The sequence below is a fragment of the Alternaria hordeiaustralica genome, assembly GCF_023758085.1.
Source record: "Alternaria hordeiaustralica strain BMP 2776 chromosome Unknown scaffold_1, whole genome shotgun sequence".
Lineage (NCBI taxonomy): Eukaryota > Fungi > Ascomycota > Dothideomycetes > Pleosporales > Pleosporaceae > Alternaria > Alternaria hordeiaustralica.
Window position 1 is genome coordinate 2532198 of NW_026056773.1, and position 19808 is coordinate 2552005.

Sequence of the window (19808 nt, forward strand, 5' to 3'; positions counted from 1 at the left end):
GAAACCTCCTCCTCTCTCTCCCGGTTTCCCTACTGTGCCTTAATTCCCACACCTGTACGATCGTTAACTCCCCCGCGCAACCCACCGCATCTCGGTGTACCTCGACGACTTAATAGCGACACACACCTACTGGACACTAATTCACCTCGTCGCGCATATCCACAAGCCCCGGCGGCTACTCTGTAATCTGGTGGAATTGAGACGAACACATCCGGAAGTTTGCGCGTGAGAAGGAACACGACCCCTCGTCCAACGGTGGAGTGCTAGGAAAGGCACTACCTTGAGGCTTGACGACACCATACTGCCGGGTAACAAGTGAAGATCACTCGTCATGTCTCTGAAGCAGGTGCGCTCCTTCCTCCCGCGCGTCGCCGCTCCTGCCGAGTTCAATTACTGATAGGTGGGGTAGGAAATCGAAACCTGGGTGGCAGCCCTCGCCAGCTACGACAACAATGAGTTCGACGTCGCATTGAAGGTCTTTGACACAATCTCCGATACGTCCAAGATTCTGTTCAACTGCGGCGTAATCCATGCCACACTCGGCGAGCATGAGAAGGCGGTAAGTTGGGCAATGGCTCCAGTAGTAGGAGCACGTACTGATGGCTACACAGGTCGACTGCTACCAGCGCGCTGTGCGTCTGGACCAGTACCTCGCAGTGGCATATTTCCAGCAGGGTGTGTCAAACTTCCTTATGGGCGACTTCGAGGAAGCCCTCGCCAACTTCAACGACACACTCCTCTACCTACGCGGAAACAACAACATCGATTACGAACAATTGGGTCTCAAGTTCAAGCTATACTCCTGCGAGGTACTGTTCAATCGCGGTCTTTGCTACATCTACCTCCAGCAAAGAGACGCCGGTCTACAGGATCTGTCTTTCGCAGCCAAGGAGAAAGTGGTGCCCGACCATGATGTGATCGACGAGGCTATTCGGGAGGAAGCAGAAGGCTACACTGTCTTCTCCATTCCCGTCGGCATTGTCTACCGTCCCAACGAAGCCAAGGTCAAGAACCTGAAGACAAAGGACTATCTTGGAAAAGCCCGCCTGGTCGCTGCTTCAGACCGGGCCAATGCCTTTACTGGCTTCGCTGGCGCCGAAATCAAGAAGGGAGGCCAGGCCGCAAAAGATGACAGAACTGAGGATAAGATCTCGTACGCGGCGACCAACCTTGTCAAGCCAGAACTTCAGAGCAGAGCACGCCAGCAGTCAGAACCACCAATGAACCGTAACATGTTCCCACCCACACCGCCACCGGAGGCAGACAGAAGGTCTGGTGACAGGAGATCTGGTGGAGAGCGGAGACCTGCCGCCGATGCTCCCATGAGCCGCGCGCAATCCGTACGAGGCGGTGGCCCTAAGCCTCAGCCTCTGAACCTTGGACGAGCTGCCTTTGATCAGCAAAGCAACAACGAGCCGCCTCGTCGCCAGCCAACACAGCGCTCCGCCTCTGAACGTCCACCACCAAGTCGTTCAGAGTCAATGCGAGACCGAGGGCAACGTGATCAGCGGGATCAGCGAGACCAGCGAGACCGTGACTACAGGCCACGTCGCCGTGGGTCTGACGATGATATCATTGACGACTACTACGACAATGACCCCTACCCGCCTTCTCGTGGGAGCCGCGGGGCATACGCTCGCTCAAAACAGAGCAGGCGACCGGCTTACATTGAAGAAGAAGACGAAGACGACTACGATGGTAGTGATCTTGATGATGCCGAATTCGAGATGATGTCTCGCACAAAATCCAGGAGACGATCCCCCGCCCGCTCCGCCAGATCTGGTGGTAGCACCCGCGGTGCAGGCAGCAAAGTCAGAGTGAAGGTCCACTCTAGCGACACACGTTACGTCTTTATCAGTTCCGATCAGTTAATCACTGAATTCTGGCAACAGATTCGGGAGAAGTTCGGTGTACGAAATAAGTTCAAGGTGGAGTTCAAAGACGATGGCGACATGATCACCATGGCCGACCAGGACGATCTTGACATGGCCATCCAGACGGCGAAGAGTGTTGCAAGGAAGGAAGGCAGCGATATGGCCAAGATGGAGGTAAGTTCATCGTGCACTTTCAGCTTCAAGACTACGTACTAACTACTTTATCAGGTTTGGGTTAGAGAAGTATAGACTAGAGATACCCCAGCATCACGCATTATTACGATCCACATTACATTTCCTTTCATCCTCGCGAACGCATATTGATTGCTTCGGCGTACTTGCTTTGACAGCGCTCGATCTTGCTGTATTTGTAGCGAGCATAATTGCTGGTTTTTGCTGGCATGCATAAACACCTGTACACTCTTTTTTCACAGCCGGACTGTTGATCCGCTATTAGAGTCGGCTTTGCATGTATGAAAGGCGTAATCGAACCTTACGAATGAAGAACTTCCACCAACAATTGTTTCCGCCGCAATGTGATATCGTGTAAATACGTGCATTGGTACCCGGAGTACGTGCAGTAGATAGCTACCACGCAGTTTAGGCCTTCTGCATGCGCCACCAGCGCGTGGAAGTACCAACAACCAGGTTTTCAAACTACCATTCAAGTTACTTTCGCTGCGCCGCAGACTAACTAGTCCTTGACGCCACCGTGCCGTATGAAAGTAATCTACCGAGTACGAATCACCATCGTTGTTGCAACTTGCCAATAAACCCAAAGCCTGTCTCGGCGAACTGACTGGCGCGTGCAATGACAACAGACAGCTCATGAGCGCCAAGGCACACTTCACGATAGCCAAACGATACCGTCCACCAACTTGTTCACCACGACGTATGTGCGTACGCCACGCGTGTGCTTCCGATACGTCCGATTACGCGCCCGAAACAGCTCGTGACAAACCCGCGGGAAATCCGGACGGCAAATGGCAAATCCGCGTCTCCGATCTCGCCATCGTGCAAAAGAAAGGACGTCACACACCGTTATGTCAAACTCAGCAGCCGACGCGCGTATTCTCGCCAATAACGTTAGTACTCGTAAAGGAAGCTGATGAAAAGCTCGACAAGGCGACGTGAAACTCGGGCCAAGCTGAGACTGCGTCTCGGGAGATGTGAAAAGGAAGAAAGAAGAAAAGACGAACACGTTGCGGTTCAATCCGAAAAGTCTATTTTGCTAAGCATTTCTGTGACAGCAAGACAGTGCTTGGTATGTTCCAGTTGTGTGGGTTACAGAACCTTCGTACGCGTTGATGCGGGTGACGCGCATGGTGTTTCGGATCATTGTGTGGAGAGAGCAGTGACGTACTGCGATGACTGATGCCGAAAGATATGAGGTGGTGAGACGAACTGCCAAAAGTCTAATTGAGAGCACTGCAATGACAAAAAGAAGGGACAGAGCGTGTAGGCGTGTTCTCGTCATTGTTATACATAATGTTACAAGATCGTTATGGACCGTTTTAGAGAAGGCTTTGGGGATATTGTTTCACACTACCGGTAGGTGTGCTTTCGTGCCTGAACGCCTTCCTTTTCAATGCTCTTCCTCAAACTGGAGTTTGCTTCTTTGTACATGGCGTCGAGGATAGTTTGTTGTCCTGCGATGGCTACTCGCATTTCCGCCTAACTCGTTCGCTGGCGCGGCCGCTTTGTCTCCTTGTATGAGATCGATTCGGGTTTACGCGGGAAGTAGGATCTCGGCCCAGCTGCTTTGCAGGAATGTTACGCCAATCTACACCCGGTCATTAGCATTTGCCCTTGCCTATGTCCTCCTTCTGTATCGCGCTCTATCCTTCATCTGATATTTTCGAGAACCTAGGGTGGCTTACAGCGAACATTCCAGCGGCAGTAACGATACTCCTGTTATCCTTGCTCGTAAAGGCTGAGATCGTGCTGGACGCGAAGCTGGGCTCGTTGAGGGTACGGCCCTTGCCTGTCATCTGCTTGGGTGGCATCGTTGCGGAGGCGGGTGAGACGCTGCGCAATCCGTCAGTCTCGAATATTTCGGGTATTTGTCTGCGGAGGGCGTACAAAGGGGTTTGCAATCGTAGAAGTGGGCTGTTGCGGGGTTGCTATCGATGCGCTTTGGACATTGGTGATGATGTTTTTTGGCTAAGAAGGGTCGAGCGTCATCGGTTGCTTATGTAAGGGTCCGTCTTTCACCAGTCCATCATGAGCCCTGGAGCCTTCACGACCTAGGTACGTCTTTCGTCTCATGGCACAATATGTCTGCGCAAGGTTTCTGAGATACGAGACATCACCGCATATATGTACAGGACGTCGTCTTTAAAGATAGCATGTCATCGTACTATTACAAGTTATTCACGAGCACGGCTGAGCCTCCCTCCCAATCTACGCCTTCTACTATAGCCATGTCGTTTTCCAAGGCCTAACCCTCAGCCGCGCAATGAATACGTTGGATAACCCCGTGTGCAGAATCAGATATTCGCTATCCCAAAACGACCCGTGAAAGAGTAGAACGCCGTGAATGCTGGTCTGAATGTCCTAAAGGTGAAACACAACAACTAAATGTGAAAAATGGAGAGCAACCTGATGAAGAGTTGCCACCATCAATATTCCCAGCGTCAAGCTGAGATGGAGGCTGGACAGCCTACTCCATCTTGCTTGCCAGGATACTGTATTGACCACCGCAACCAGCCCATGTAAGCTTCGTCTCACGTACAGCGGTGTTGTCGATCAAGGTAGGGACTTCAATGTCGTCGTCGGTACCCTGACCTGTTTGGAAGTTGACCGAGAAACCCCATGAGTAAGCCTTGCCGTCCTTGTCAACGACGATGGAGTGATCAGGACCGCATGCACCAGCGACAATGTTCTTGAGGCCGGGAAGGGGTGTCGGCTGCACGACGATCTTGGCCTTGCCGTTGTTCTTGAGAACCTTGTGCTCATCCGTCTCTGCATCAAGCTGGGACGGAGGAAGACCAGTCTGTGAGCCGTCGCAGCGACCCCAGACTAGCACCTGTCCATCCTTGGTGATGGCCAAGTTGTGATGCGAGCCTCCCGCCAATGATTGGACGCCCTTGCCTTCCAAACTGTGTATGATCTTGGGTTGGAGAACGCTAGCATCATCTGCACCAGCATTCTTGGTGTAACCAGTCTCACAGTAGTTGTTCGCACCCCAGCCCCAGACGTGCCCATCTTCTGCGATGGCAAGACCGTGGTAGTCGCCGGATGCGATGTGTGTTATGCGTTGGCTGTGCTTCTTGATGGAAGAGTCGTGGAAACCAATCTTGTTGGGCTGCAACCCTTGGATGAGATTACGCTCAGTGACACGGCGTCCAAGCTGGTTTTGCTGGCCGTTACCCCAAGCATATACGTGGTGGTCCTTGTCCAGGGCGTAGACGTGGTTGGTACCACACACGAGCTGAATGACCTTCTTTATGCTGTCGATGTAGACGGGTCGAGGCGCTGTATGATTGTCGCGTTCGAAACCCATGATACCTTCGTTCTTTCGGAATGTGCCCCATCCATAGACCGCGCCCTCAGTAGTGAGTGCGAAAGAGCAGCTATCGCCGGCAGCGACGTCGACAAAGGTGGTGTCTTCAGGGAAGAACTCGGATGGTACGGGCGTTGGTGTGGCCTCAGCGTCGTTCAAGCCGCCGGTCTCATCCTCAGAGTCGGAGTCAGAGTCGTCCGCGTCTAGATCACGCATCTTGACGGGTGCGTTCGACGTGTCGCGTCCAAGGGCATTGTTGTCGTTGACACCCCATGTCAGGATTTTGTTGTCTTTTGTGAGTGCGACAACGTGCATGCCGCCAGTAGCAATCTTGACAACGTTTAAGTTGGACAGAGGCTCGTTGTAGCGCGGCCGCTTCACGTCGATGGCCTTGCTTGTGGCGCCGAAGCCGAGTTCGCCGGAAGAGCCTTCACCAAAGACAAAAACCTTCAGAGGTTCCGTGTAGCGGATCTCGTTGATCTCAGTCTTCTTGCCCTTGTTGCGACGCGGGCCCTTGGGGTTCGGGATCAGAGCCGGATCGACATTTGCGGCTTCGGGCTCTGGCGTTGCGGTCTTTGACGCGGCTTTCGGGGCGGCTTTCGCTGCTGCTTTCGGGGCAGCCTTGGGGGCAGCTTTCGCTACCTTGGGCTTCTTCACGGCGGGCGCAGGCGCGTCTTCGACCTCCGGTTCGCTTTCATCGTCCTTCTTGCGCTTGGTCGTCTTCTTAGGCGCGCCCGCGGGTTCCGGTGCAGGAGTCTCTGTCTTCTTTGCGCGACTGCGTCCAGCAGCTGCTGTCTTCTTAGCGGTTGACCTTGTTTCGGACGCGTTGAGCTTACGCTTTGGTGGAGCTGCCTCGACTTCTTCGGTGTCTTCGTCGGCCATCTCGACGTCCTCAGTTTCCTCGGCTTCCTCAGCTATGCCGTTGGCGACAGGCGCGTCTTCGGCTTTCTTCGCGCCTCTTCGTGGGACTGCGAGGTCTGTCAGCGATGGCATGGTTACTGTGGGTGGACGTGACGTACGGGTGCCGTTCACCTTGACATCTTTGGCGTCTTTCTTCTCAGCGGGCTTTGCGCTCGCAGAACGGGAAGCTCTAGCCATTGCGCGCGACACAAACGAGAGTTGGCGACACGAACAAAGGTTGATGCGCGTAAAAGTGTTTGGATTGGAAGTTGTTGTGAGGTGGCTGGTGTTGTCGTGTACATAGAAAAATGTTGAACTGCATTTAGCAAGGCTGGCGCTAGACTTCACATGGACCAGCTCGCTGCAGCCACGGCCCGTCAACCATTCACCGCGTACGTCACTGCCTGATTGGCTACCTAGGCAGCCTGGCTACCATCGACTGACTGACCGTCCGACACTCGTTCGTAACATTTAATATCACATGTCTCGTTACCACTGCAAGCCTTTTGCTGCTTTGTCTCCTGTTTTCAGCACGTCACTGTGTCGATCCTCGGTGTCGGCGACCTTCACTCGTGGCCGTCTTATGAACCACGGCTGACCGAGAAGCTGTACCGCTCACACGTACGTTGCTCTTATGTAATCTACACAGTGTGGATATCCAGAATGGGTCTGGTTCATGCTATACGGAAATGGTTGCTGAGCTTACACACTTCAAGACAAGGGGATGTCGGCCACCCCACAGCATGCAGCTAGAGCTCAAAGAAGATTCTGCGATATATAATGTCTATGTTGAAATTTTGTCATCGAATCAGTCAGCGTGGCCGAGGTAAGCATTTCTCCCAGCTCCTGACATCTTCTCATCTAACATCCGATAGTGGTTATGGCGTGTGACTCAAGCGAAAGCTTGTCTTCTCCGGAAGACGCACTCTCAAGAGGTTTCTCATAGGGCAACCTGCGTGGGTTCGAATCCCACCGCTGACATTATCTTTTTGCACTTTTTTGCAGCTTGCTGGCGTCGTCGCGAGCGGCGGATGCATCATGCCTTACCTTTTGGTGCTACTACTGGGCTAAAAGCGGGCCCGGGTGGCTGGCTATCGACTCACTGACCGCAACATCCAACATCACCTGTTCATCACCGTTGCAACCACTTTGCTGCTTTCGTTTCGCTTCCTGCTCCTGCGCGTTCCATCTCGACCTTTGTCTTTCCCAAGGTTGTCATCAGACTACGTTCCAGCATCGCCAGTACCTTGATGGTTGCTTGAGACAACCTCATTTGCGACGGGGACGGGTAGTACAGCGCCATGTCTTTCACCATGTTTCACAAATCCCTTGTTGTTTTTGCCCTTCTCAAAGCGGCATCCTGTGTGCAACCTGAAGCGCCGCGTCCTAAAGCGGCTCCTCTGCGCGACCTACCGTGGGCACAGCTCAACTTCCTGCATACTACCGATGTGCATGGGTGGTGGGGCGGCCATCTCCAAGAGGCGTCTTTCTCTTCTGATTGGGGCGACTATGTCTCTTTTGCAAAGCACATGCGTGAGAAAGCAGATGCGGATGGCTCAGACTTGCTGCTCATCGATACTGGAGACCGTGTTGGTGAGTTGGGTGTAAAGATGCGTATGATATGTATACTAACTTCATGTTTCCCCCTGCAGAAGGAAACGCCATCTACGACTCCTCAAAGCCTCGTGGAAAGTTAGTACTCCCTTCAAAATGCAGGTGAGATGAGTACTGACTTCCCACACCAACATCTAGGTTTACCTACGAGATCGCCAAAGAACAGAACATCGATCTGATATGCTCAGGCAACCATGAGTTGTACAAAGCAAACACTGCTGAGGGCGAATACTTCCACACGGTTCCCGACTTCAAAGGAAACTACTTGGCCTCCAATCTAGACATCTACAACCCCGAGACTGGGAAGCGGGAGCCACTCGCACCCCGCTTCAAAAGATTCACTACTAAAAACCAAGGTATACGCATCCTGGCCTTCGGATTCCTATTCGATTTCACGGGCAACGCAAACAACACTGTCGTTCAGAGGGTTGAGGACACAGTGCACGAGGAGTGGTTCACAGAAGCCCTTAAAAGCCAGGACATCGACTTGATCATCGTCTTTGGCCATGTTGACATCCGTTCCGAAGAATATGCGCTTTTGTTCTCTACTATACGGTCGATGCATTGGGATACGCCCATCCAGTTCTTCGGAGGTCATAGCCACATCCGCGACTACAAGATCTTTGATAACAAAGCTGTCGCTCTTGAAAGTGGGCGATATATGGAGACGCTCGGCTTCATGTCTATTGACGGTCTCAGTACTGGCGGTACCAAAGACGCAACGCCTCTAGCTCAGAGTCCAAAGCTCACCTTCTCCCGTCGATACATTGACAACAATCTTTATTCGCTGCGTCACCACAGCGGAAAAGACGCCAAAGAGTTCGCGACCGATCACGGCAAGAAGGTCTCCAAGGCGATTGGTGATGCCAGAGCGTCTCTTGGGCTGGGCAAAGTATACGGCTGTGCTCCACAAGATCTTTGGATCAGCCGTCGCCCATACCCGCACAACGAGAGTATCTTTACCTGGATCGAAGAGCAACTGCTGCCGCAGACTATTGAAAAGTCTGATCGCATCCAGGGTGGAAAGAAGGCATTTGTGATCACCAACACTGGCGCTATCCGCTTTGACATCTTCAAGGGAGCTTTCACCAAGGACACAAAGTTCCTGGTCTCTCCGTTCACCAGTGGGATCCGATACATCAAGGATGTACCTTACAAGGCCGCTAGTCAGGTGCTCAAATTACTAAACAATGAGGGTCCCATTATGTTGGCCATGATGGAGAGCAATGCATTCCTGCAGCCACCAGAGGTTTCGGCAGCGCGGTCTCGACCACATCTGCTTACATCTGACTTCGCCTTCGCTAAACTCCCCGAAGGCCAGGCACCTCTCCATGGCATCGATGGGCCACAACCGTTCCCAGGTTACACCACCAAGGACGATGCTGGGGCAGACGGCGATGATACGATCCACGAGCCCATCGCTTTCTACAATGTTCCGAACTGTATTCAGTCAGCTGTCGGTTTCGACCAATCAGAGACAGACGTGGAGCCAGAGACCATTGATCTCATGTATAATCAGTTTATTGAGAAATGGATATTGCTGGCGCTCGAGTACCTGGGGGCAAAAAGAGGGCTGGAGGATACTGAGGCGTTTGACAACGAGAAGAGCTTTACAGATATTATGACCGAGTGGGTGGAGGAGCACTGGGGCAGTGAGGGTGAGAAGTGTGAGGAATGATCAGAAGTGAGGCTCTGTTATCGGTCCGAGTGGTAGATGTTGAGACTGCGCGTTTTGTACATATGCCCTACGCGTCGACCAAATTCCAAGACGGGCCCGCGGCTCTCACTATACTCAAGCACTGCCTGATCTCACAAACCTCCAGACTGTGGGTGAAATGAGATCTAGTGCAACCCAATATGCTTTCGCCCGAATAACGCCTTGCCATGATAAAGTATGCCTTCCCAAACTCCAGATTCTCTGTTCGTATCGTCCTTTGACTATCGTCCGCCGCGAGCGGCGCGGGCTTGTTCTCGTTCGCTGGCGTTGTACCTGTGATAAGTGTCAGCCCCTGTCCGGGACGTAATCACCGCAATCGCCTCTTCTCCTCTTCCTTCTGGCGACGCAACACCTTGTCGGCATCGGCAGCGGGCACGTACTTGAGGAGCTTTTCGATCAGATCGACGTGGGTGAGAATCATGCGGCGGCAGCAGTAGCGTTGAAGACCGATCTCGTCGAGGGCCTCACTAGATGGAAGACGTATTAGTGAGGGTCTTGCTGCTATATAAGACTTGGAGTAGCAAAAGGTGGTCGGCTTTGGTTAGCGGGCAGGCGCGCGCGCGAATACAATCCCGAAAAGGCTTCTTACGCTTCTTCCTTTCCTTCGCTAAGGATGGTCATGTACTTCTCCCATAGGTCGCCGGTGACCTGAACATTGTGAGTGGGTGCGCGCATGAGCTGGAGAGTATGCCTATTACCTTTCCGCAAGAAAAGCAACGGATAGGAACAATCATCTTGGGGTTTCCGGAGTTTCAGTGTGATGTGAGAGATTATGCGACGACAGCCCAGTAGCTATGAGAGCGCGTAAAGTTAAGGTGAGGTTCTCGTGGTGTTGGACGTGGTGGACGCCAAAGAAAGTTGCGGGCGCGCTAGCGACGCGGGCGGTGAAAAGCTTGGGCCAAGGTCCATCAAAAAAGTTCGAAGCCTTCGACATGTCGACTCCAGACACTCTACGACAGTCGCCCACAAACGTGGTTTCTCACGCCAACACCACCAAGAATCAGCCAGTATGGCGGATGCGACTCCACAACTGAAGAGGAAGGCCGAGGAAGCTGCGGCGCAGAAGAAGGCCAAGAAGCAGAGAAAGAGCGATGCCGCCGCGCAACTTGACGGTCGCAACGGCGAACCTGTAAACGGCGCGACCAATGCAGTACCCAAATCCACGAGCACGCCTACGCCAAAGAAGCAATCGGCTGCAACCCCGATAACGAACGGCGCGATCCAAGATGCGACGACCGACACCCCAACGAAGCCGGCTGAAGTCAATGGCAAGCTCGCCAAGTCAGGACTATCCAAGTCTGCGCTGAAAAAGAAGGACAAGAAGGAGCGAAAGGAAAAGAACAGACAAGACCGCGATGGAATTACGGAGGCTGAAGTGACAGGCACCGCGACAGAAGCCGTAGTAAAGAAGAGAAAGAACAAGAAGACAGAGAGATGGATTTCCTCACGAGTTCAAGGTGGATGGTTCATACCAGCCGATCCTGTCTTCTCTCCCGACGAAAAGTATCTGATAATAGCCGACTCCAATTCGCTACGCGTATATGCCACCGAAACCTCGTTGCTTGTCAACACGCTCTCCCAAGACGACACAGGAAACCTCACAACGTATTCCCTATCACCCGCGAACCCTCAACTCGTGTACGCCGCGTACTCGAACGGGCATATAATACTGTGGAACTGGGTGGCTGGCAAGACGGCTGGCCGTTGGAACATTGGTGCTACAGTCCAGCACATGACGGTCATTTCCCCACCTGGGTCTGATTCCAAGGCCAAGGCCGACGATGACCTCGTATACTGTCATGATGTTGATGAAGGCCGCCATACCATCAGTGTGCGCGTCCTTCGTACTCGGCGCCAAGAATCCCGGGAACTGAAGGAAGTCAAGCAAGTGCTGGGTGCAAGCTCTGCGATCCGCGGTCTCCAGGTGCTTTTACAAGGCAAATATGTTGTAGCTGCTACAACTGACTCTATCGTCGTTGGAAAGCGCGCAAAGGCCAGCAAGACGGCTCTTGAGGACTTTGAGTATGTTTGGCGCGAGTTCAAGTTCTCGAAGCAGATCACCACGTTCAGCGTTTACCACCGCGAGCAACAAGACAACGGCAACCAAAGAGATGTACTGGACATTGCTGTTGGTGAGGAGACTGGCGTGATTCTTCTCTTTGAAGACATTCTGGCCTCATTTGCTGCGATTGAGAAGAGCAACAAGGAAGGAGCGGACAACGCCGCGAGCTTCAGGCCCAAGAGACTCCATTGGCACAGGGACGCGGTAGGGTCTGTCAAGTGGTCTTTGGACGGCAACTACATCATCTCAGGTGGCGACGAGACCGTCCTTACGATATGGCAGCTTGCCACAGGGCAACCTCAACACCTACCTCATCTTTCTGCAGCTATTGAGAATGTTGTAGTATCTCCTACTGGTTCAGCCTATGCATTGACACTGGCCAACAACTCCGTCATCGTTCTTTCTACCACCGAGCTCGAGGCCCGCACGAACATCATCGGCATCCAATCGCGTCGAATCGACTTCGAACAACAGCCTAAAGACACCAAGTCTGGCAAGTATCATGGCCTCTTTGATGCGGTACCCATGGCTGTAAATCCAGCCAGTCCAGCCGAAGTCTTCTTTTCCGTACCTTCATCACAACCTCGTCGGAAGGAAGGTCTTAAGCCTGAGCCATACTTACAGACTTATGATATCGCGAACGAACGTGCTATAGGGCGCCAGGCACTCACTCGCAACAACGCGACTGAACCAAATGTCGCGCCAGATGGAGGTCAGATCAAAGAACCCACAGTCATGCACATTCAAGTCAGCCACGATGGAGACTGGCTTGCCACAATCGATGAGGTAAGTTCTAACTGCACAAGACGCATTTGACACACACACTGACTTTTACTCCTTTCGCAGTGGGTTCCGCCACAATCAGATGCTCGCTATCTGAATGAAGGCATTCCAGAATTCAACGAGCAAGAACGTCTAAATCGTCGTGAAGTCTACCTCAAGATCTGGCGACGCGACAAGACCAGTGCGCAATGGAAGCTGGAAACTCGCATCGACGCTCCACACTTCTTCGAGGACGTATGCGGCAACGGACGAGTTTTCCATCTTGTCGCTGATCCTGCTGCTCCGGGCTTCGCGACTGTTGGTGAAGACCATGTCGTACGGATCTGGAGGCCCAAGACACGATCACGCGACGGAGTCATCGTTCGTGGGGCTCAACAGGAAGGTCTAGTCACCTGGTCACTCGATCGAGCAGTTGAGATCAATGACAAGCTCGACATTACCGAAGGCTCGCAACAATCTTTACCACCGCGCACTTCCCGACTAGCCTTCTCATCCGATGGCTCCGTCCTTGCTGTCTCAATCTCTTGGGATTTGGATGAAGATGCTGGTGTCACGCACCTGATCGACACTCACTCTGCAACCATTCGACGATCACTTACAGAGATCGATGTCACAGCTCTTTCTGGCCTTGGATTTGTTGGACAACATCTGGTAGTGGTTGCTGATGCGATCACTGTCTGGGACATGGTTTCGGACGCACTCGCGTACAGTGCCCCGATAGAAACCCCTGGCATCGGACGGCTGGAGCGCGTACCGCTCGTTCGACTAGCTTGCAACGAAGTCGATGGTACATTCGCCGTCTCACTTCCTCAATTCGAGAAGAGGACTTCGTCGAGGATCTCCATCCACAGTCCAGAGCACCAGAAGGCAATTTGGAAAGATACATGTTTCAGCATCACGCTCGGACTCGCGTCCCGAACAAGCGGTGGCTACGTTGTTCTTGACTCTAGATCGTACTTCAGGACAATCACTCCTAGCGCTGGATCGTTACAGCTGCCGACTCCCCCGCCAGAGGAACACGTCGGCAGGCGGTCCATCGCCTACCCAGTAGACGAAGAAGAAGAGGCCGGTAGACCTTTGGCGAACTTCTTGGTTTCTGGAGATCTTACTCAAGACATTGAGCGCGACGAGCATGTTTTCAATATGCAGGATCTGCAGAATGTGCTGCATGACGGCTCAGTCCCTCCGCCACCGCAGGGTCTGTTCGATAACATTTTGGCGCTGATTGGCGGGAAGCCGCAAAAGGCAGCAGCATAGGAGCTGTATTGCTGTACTATAGTCTTGATAAAATACCACGACATTGAGATGCGTTTGTTCATGCCGAGTGTACTGATGCGTTCGGTGCAGCTAGCACATAATCATGAGGACGAGGCCCGTCGGATAGGTGCACGAAGAGTCGTGACACTGCATGAGAAAGCAGAATGACTTTGGTAGCAAACTTTGACTACACATTTTCTCTTCTTTTCCCAAAAGCTGTACCTAAATACGCATGCCTCTTCCACCTTCGACTAGCCAGCGCCCCTGAGCGTGGCCGCAGCCGCGCTCGCCTCACCGCCACACCTCCATGCTTCCGACTGCCGCTTTCATCCTTTCCCTCTGCGTAGCACACCATTCTTGAGTCCAGTTGTTTCGACGGTATTGCCGAGCACCATGGAGCCTACGCGAACCTGTTTTGTCTAAAAAAAAAATCGATTGCTGACTACTCTAGGGGTACGCAAAAACAAATCGGAGGATGCATCACGATGTACCAGGCATTGCAAACCTCAAAAACAATGAGGGTTGCCCGTTCACGGAATCGAACCGTGGATCTTCGCATATCGAACATATGCTGCGTTACGAGTGCGACGCAGTACCACTGTGCTAAACGGGCGGATGTGGTTGACGAAATTGAAAATTACAAAAGATATAACCATACGTTTGTGAGTTTAGAGGATGTGCCAGGTGGCTGAATGCATCAGCTGCGAACGATTTGATGGTGGGGCAATGCCGCAGCGGGGTTACGTATCTTTCAAGCAAGCTCGGTTGGGGGTTCCGCTGCTAATGCTGGTCTGGGTATGGCGTCTCGAGCATTGCAACACGACCTCGGAAATCAACCATTGAATCAATCGAAACCTTCATGCCACTAAACAAACTCGTATTATGCTCACATCCAAGCTCTTCGTTGGAAACGAAGTCGTGTTTACGCGTCTTTCTTCTCATATGTGTGCTCGATAAGGCAGACTTACGAAGATGGAGCAATGGAAGGTGGGGTGACCACGCCGCAAACCTGCAGTTTCCTCTTCTACGAGATATAGGCAACTACAGAAGCGCTACAAGCACCGTTTTCAGACCCCCAGTGAACTCGCAATGTTCTGTGAGCTCTGTAGAAAGTCGTTATCGCAGTATCGCATACTATGGTGGTTTTCAAAGAACGCCGAGTCAAAGCATGACCCAGAGGTCGAATATGATTTCAGCGTGGGCCTGAGAAGCTTCAGCGTAAGTCTGACAAGCAATATACATTATGAGTCTTGAAAAGAAGCAACACTAATGTCTTCGTTATCAGGAACTTCATCATCGTACACGAGACTCACTTTTCAGGTCGGTAGCCAATGGATGCTATATATGTGTGTTGGTCTGGAGTCGGTTATCGAAGGCTGAACAGGAATACTTTCATGCCACGCAACCACGAACTCATGATGGAGTCTTAGTGGACGATACCGGCGCCGAGTCTTCGTGGGTCACTAAGATAGTTATGACTCCGCAATACCGAACCAACGGAGTTAGCTTCTGTGTAAGGTACGACTTGCCAAACTTTCCAAGGTTGTATCCAAAACATAGCCCTTTTTCGCTACAAAGAAAGATCGGTACGTTGATTAGCCGTTTACAATCCGGCAGAAACTAAGTTACCACAGATTACATACGCAGCCCGGAATTACCACCACTGGGCCGTGTCACCACTGACAATACAGGCTCAGATGCGTCCTTCCAGGTGGCTGCCAAATGGCTGCAAGATTGTAGTCAAAACCACAGAGACTGCAACGCAAGTAACGACAGGAACTCCTGGTATCCGACGCGACTGTTAGATCTAGGACACTGCAACAGTGAGATCAGCTGTGTATGGCTCATACATACAGCAGAAACGCCGCCGTCGGGCCCCTACGCCACCCTCAGTCATTGCTGGGGAAGCGCAAAGCTGATACAGCTGACCACTGCAATGGCGAAAAGCCATTGTCCAGTATACCAAATCGATGATCTACCAAGAACATTCCGAGAAGCAGTAGAAGCAGCCAAAAGACTTGGAATTCGGTATCTATGGGTGGACAGCCTTTGCATTATCCAGGGTGAAACTGAACACCAGGACTGGTACCGTGAAGCTAGCCTGATGGACAAAGTCTATTTCAATTCCTATTGTAATCTGTCTGCAGCGGATGCCAGCGACAGCACTGAAGGCCTTTTTCGGTTCCGTCAGCCTCAGTTCTGCGGGACCGTCAGCTTTAAGGCTGAAACTAGCCGTGCGGACCCGGATACCCAACCCGCGGATTATGTCTTGCACGAAGATATTTTGTGGAAACGTCACGTACTGGATGCAAAGCTTAATAGCAGGGGATGGGTTTTCCAGGAGAGGCTTCTCGCGCCGCGGGTCCTTCACTTTTGTCGCTATCAGCTATTCTGGGAGTGTCGGGAACTTGGCGCTTGTGAAACGTCCCCAGAGGGGATTTCATCACGTGTAAGCCAAGGTCATGACATGAAGAAGCTCTGGCAAATAAAGGCCTCAAACGCCGCGGACTTCTATCTAAGTTTCTGGTATCGGCAGGTCCTTGGTCACTATACAAATATGGATTTGTCAGTACCAAGCGATAAGCTAATAGCGCTTTCCGGTATCGCCAAACATATAATGCCTCACACTGGGGACACTTACGTCGCTGGCATGTGGCGCAAGAGTCTCGGAACGCATCTATTTTGGATAACCCTGACTGATCCACGTACCTCCCGACCTCAGGTATACAGAGCACCTACATGGAGCTGGGCTTCTCTTGATGGACGTATAGGGTTTAGGGATTGCTCAGAAGAAGAGTGTTTAGTGCAAGTCAAGGATGTTTCTCTCCAGTACGCGACGGAAGATATAACCGGTGCAGTGACGAGTGGATGGTTGGACTTGCGTGGCTCACTAAAGCCCATGAAACTGTGCCCAAAGGTCCATGTGTATAGGGCAGGTGAACAATTCGATTGTCCACCCGTAAATATGGCCGTGGTAGTCGACGGAGCATTGGTTTGTTCAAACGAGGTGAACGGTCAGGAGACTTGGCGAGATTTTCCTTCGCTACACTTTGACACTCCCCTGGTCACCGAGACTGCATTCAGCGATGACAGCGCGAGCGGCAATCTCTTCTTCATGCCATATCAATTACAGCGAGACGTGCCTGGTAAACCGAAAGAAAGGGATCCGGCCTCTTGCTTAATGGTAAGGCTTGTTAATGAGGAAAGAAAGTTGTTTGAGAGGATAGGGTTTGTCGAGGCTAGCTCGCATCAAGGCAGAGACCAGTTGCTGGTGGAGTTGGACGAAGAAACAAAAGCTCGTCTGCCTTGTCTCCGCTACGAGAACGGGCTCCATACGATCCGGATCATCTAGAACGCCGTCTAGCCCTAGCCAAGGCTATCAAATAATCCTTCCAGACATCCTCCTCTTTCCGCATAAAGAAATCCAGATCCCGAGGTCCCTTTCTAGATCTCGATAGCCCGCCTCTGACGAGCACTTGGCCCAAACCGTGCTGATGTTCAGGGTTCAGTCAGGGTCTGGAGCGCTAGAAGGCGGGATAAGTGGGGCGGCTGCGCCTCGGCCACTCCCAATCATCTGGGCACGCGACAGCCACGGCACGCACTGTCAGCCGGTGACGTAGCGCGAGCTTGTTGTATATCACGATGCCAGCCTCCCCGCGGATGCAAGTCCGATGCGCCAAAACATCACTCGAATTTCATAGTTTGTCGATCAAATTCTACCTAACCAATCACATCAACCATGGCTACTAGCAACCAGTCGGCACAATTCCAGGGTGTGTTTATCCAGTCTTGCGCTATTCTTCAACGGTCTCGTTGCTATTAGTTTGGCGATGAACAAGCGCGTATACCTATGTATGCTAACAACTTGTAGAGCCTCCTACGGATGGGCTTCCAGGGGCTACCAGCACCACCTCCCCTTCTGTCGACAGCACCGCACCCTCGCATGACAACATCGACCTTCAATTCCAAGGTTCGTGTCTCTCTACTCCATCATCCTGTTCGATTATATGGCCTACTAGGCCCACTCGTGTAGACACTCAACACACAAGCTAACACGTTCCTACAGAGCCAATTGCTCCAGAGACATCGACGTCCACCTCTACATCCACTGACGACAATGATAACTCGCTCCACAAGACCACGACCGACAAACTCAAAGACGCAGTGAAGAAGCCGTTTGGCAGTTCAGACGAATCCTCCGACGCGCACACGCTAGGCAAGAAGGAGATTACCAGTCCCGAGATGGCAGCTGCGAATGAGGTGCTTGCAGCCAAGGATCTCAAGTCGCCGTAAGGATGTAATGGCGGAGGCAAATGGAAAGAAACTAAGTCGGGCAAGTCAAATTGGCACCTGAAGATTATGAACGCCTTTGCAGAAGAAGTGATGGTGCTGCAGGGGCAGTAGACATCCTGTGTCCACGAGATGAATGCGCAACGGAGTTAAGGTATTTCATGACCTGGTTGGCAATAACCACTTAATAGCAAACTTCTATTACGTCAAATTTCCCCAGCACCCTTTAATGACATATATAAAGGTCTCATAGACCACATCTCGCATTTCATAACGCGAAGCAGTTGCACATGCGGACACGGGTACGTAGAATAACGACGTGTATTCGAAGTCAAAGTGGGTATGTACGAAGACGCAAACGTGTCTCGACCCTTCATCTTCCTCTTCACCAAAAACTTTCTACCCATCTTCTGAAATCCCTACCCATAGAACGAAGAACGAAAAATTGAACACCATCCTGATGCTAAAAAGAAGGACGCCCCACCTCTCAGACAGCGGGATTTTCGTGCAATACGGTCTGATCGAGATTCAGGTCACACTCATGTGGATGCTGAAGACAGTACTTGGGCATCAGCGGACTAGCCTGTACACCGGTCGCAACAAGATACTCCCTGAAGTTGAGAATACGCTGCGTCAGTTCTGTGGTCCTCTTGTTGCCATTGTCATCCCTGTTTCCACTCCAGACAAGTTCGGCAAGCGCAGCAGCGCGCGGCCACATCTTCTGAGAAATGACGACTGAGTCGACTTGCTCGGACCAGAGAGGCGCGATGGCGCCTTGTACAAGCGCCTTTTGGGTGTCTGTGAGGTTGAGAGTGAAGTCATAGTCGTAGATGCGCTGCCATGTCTTGTATGGTGCGCACCAGGAGCCACCGCCGCCGCCCCAGTTGAAGTTCGCTGAACCGTCTGTCGCATTGGGGTTGACCATGACATTGTACCTCTGGTCGTTGCCGACCCAGCCTCCGTATCCACAGTCCAGGTACATGAAATCGGAGCTGGAAACAATGACGCGGTAGCCCTGTCCGGTAAGATTGCTGATGTGGTCGAGACCGTTGTTCCAAGCTTGTAGGACGACGTCTTTGGGTACGACACCTGTAGCGGCCACGTCAGCGGAAAGCTTGACGTCTTCCCACATGACGAAAGTCTTGTTGGCTTGTGCACGAAAGTTGGGGATTGCGCGATCAACCCAGACTTGGTAGAGGTCGCCCATTGATTTGCCGCTGTTGAAGAATGCGAGGGCTGCAGTGGAGAAGTTGTTGCAGTTTGCAAAGAGCTCGTCACCACCAATGTGGAACCAGTTGTCTGGGAAGACCTGTGTCATTTCCTTGTACACTTTGGCTGTAACCTCGTAGGTCTTGTTGTTAAGAATATCAAGTTGACCTGGGTTGGGCTCTACGCCTGTGTGCAGTGCGTAGTTGTCGTTTGACCACCAGCTGTGTTGGCATGTAAGTAGGGACTCGTCGATTTGCGCCCAGCCGGAGCTGGCGTGTCCTGGCATATCAATTTCCGGAATGATGCGTACGCCGCGTGCGGAGGCGTAGGCGATGACTTCCTTCAGCATGTCTTGCGTGAAAATTTCGTTGGCTGAGTAGGCGTCCTCAGTCATCTCGGGATACGCATTGATTTCTACGGCCCAGGACTGCGAATCGATGAGATGCCAGTGTAGAACATTGAGCTTCGAAAGAGCCATTCCGTCGATTTGTTCAAAGATTTTGGCCTTGGTAATGAAGTTGCGGCCTGTATCGATCATGATACCGCGCACCGGATAGAGTGGCGCATCCTTGACAGCGACGGGTTGTTCGATGATCA

The 19808-nt window shown here is 52.2% G+C and overlaps 6 protein-coding genes and 1 non-coding gene across 7 annotated transcripts; 4 read left to right on the top strand and 3 right to left on the bottom strand.

The window, feature by feature from the left end:
- Window positions 1-571: 571 nt before the first annotated feature.
- J4E84_000787 (uncharacterized protein) lies at window positions 572-2123 on the top strand (the record flags this gene model as incomplete). Its single annotated transcript, XM_049383423.1, has 3 exons — window positions 572-580; window positions 612-2048; window positions 2103-2123. 3 exons carry the CDS (start codon window positions 572-574, stop codon window positions 2121-2123), a joined length of 1467 nt encoding a protein of 488 aa, XP_049248941.1.
- Window positions 2124-4536: 2413 nt separating this feature from the next.
- J4E84_000788 (uncharacterized protein) lies at window positions 4537-6477 on the bottom strand (the record flags this gene model as incomplete). The annotated part of the gene is made up of 1 exon (XM_049383424.1): window positions 4537-6477. One exon carries the CDS (start codon window positions 6475-6477, stop codon window positions 4537-4539), a length of 1941 nt encoding a protein of 646 aa, XP_049248942.1.
- Window positions 6478-7808: 1331 nt separating this feature from the next.
- J4E84_000789 (uncharacterized protein) lies at window positions 7809-9571 on the top strand (the record flags this gene model as incomplete). Its single annotated transcript, XM_049383425.1, has 3 exons — window positions 7809-7872; window positions 7932-7971; window positions 8032-9571. The coding sequence occupies 3 exons, from the start codon at window positions 7809-7811 to the stop codon at window positions 9569-9571; spliced, it is 1644 nt and encodes a 547-aa protein (XP_049248943.1).
- Window positions 9572-9831: 260 nt separating this feature from the next.
- Window positions 9832-10344, bottom strand: RPB10 (DNA-directed RNA polymerase II subunit L; the record flags this gene model as incomplete). Its single annotated transcript, XM_049383426.1, has 4 exons — window positions 9832-9883; window positions 9991-10077; window positions 10200-10258; window positions 10309-10344. 4 exons carry the CDS (start codon window positions 10342-10344, stop codon window positions 9832-9834), a joined length of 234 nt encoding a protein of 77 aa, XP_049248944.1.
- Window positions 10345-10619: 275 nt separating this feature from the next.
- On the top strand, window positions 10620-13712 carry J4E84_000791 (uncharacterized protein; the record flags this gene model as incomplete). The annotated part of the gene is made up of 2 exons (XM_049383427.1): window positions 10620-12458; window positions 12519-13712. The coding sequence occupies 2 exons, from the start codon at window positions 10620-10622 to the stop codon at window positions 13710-13712; spliced, it is 3033 nt and encodes a 1010-aa protein (XP_049248945.1).
- A 523-nt stretch (window positions 13713-14235) lies between these two features.
- On the bottom strand, window positions 14236-14325 carry J4E84_000792. Its single transcript has one exon. It is a non-coding gene; the product is annotated as a tRNA-Thr (tRNA).
- Window positions 14326-17451: 3126 nt separating this feature from the next.
- On the top strand, window positions 17452-18005 carry J4E84_000793 (uncharacterized protein; the record flags this gene model as incomplete). Its single annotated transcript, XM_049383428.1, has 3 exons — window positions 17452-17485; window positions 17584-17682; window positions 17779-18005. The coding sequence occupies 3 exons, from the start codon at window positions 17452-17454 to the stop codon at window positions 18003-18005; spliced, it is 360 nt and encodes a 119-aa protein (XP_049248946.1).
- Between the last annotated feature and the right edge of the window lie 1803 nt (window positions 18006-19808).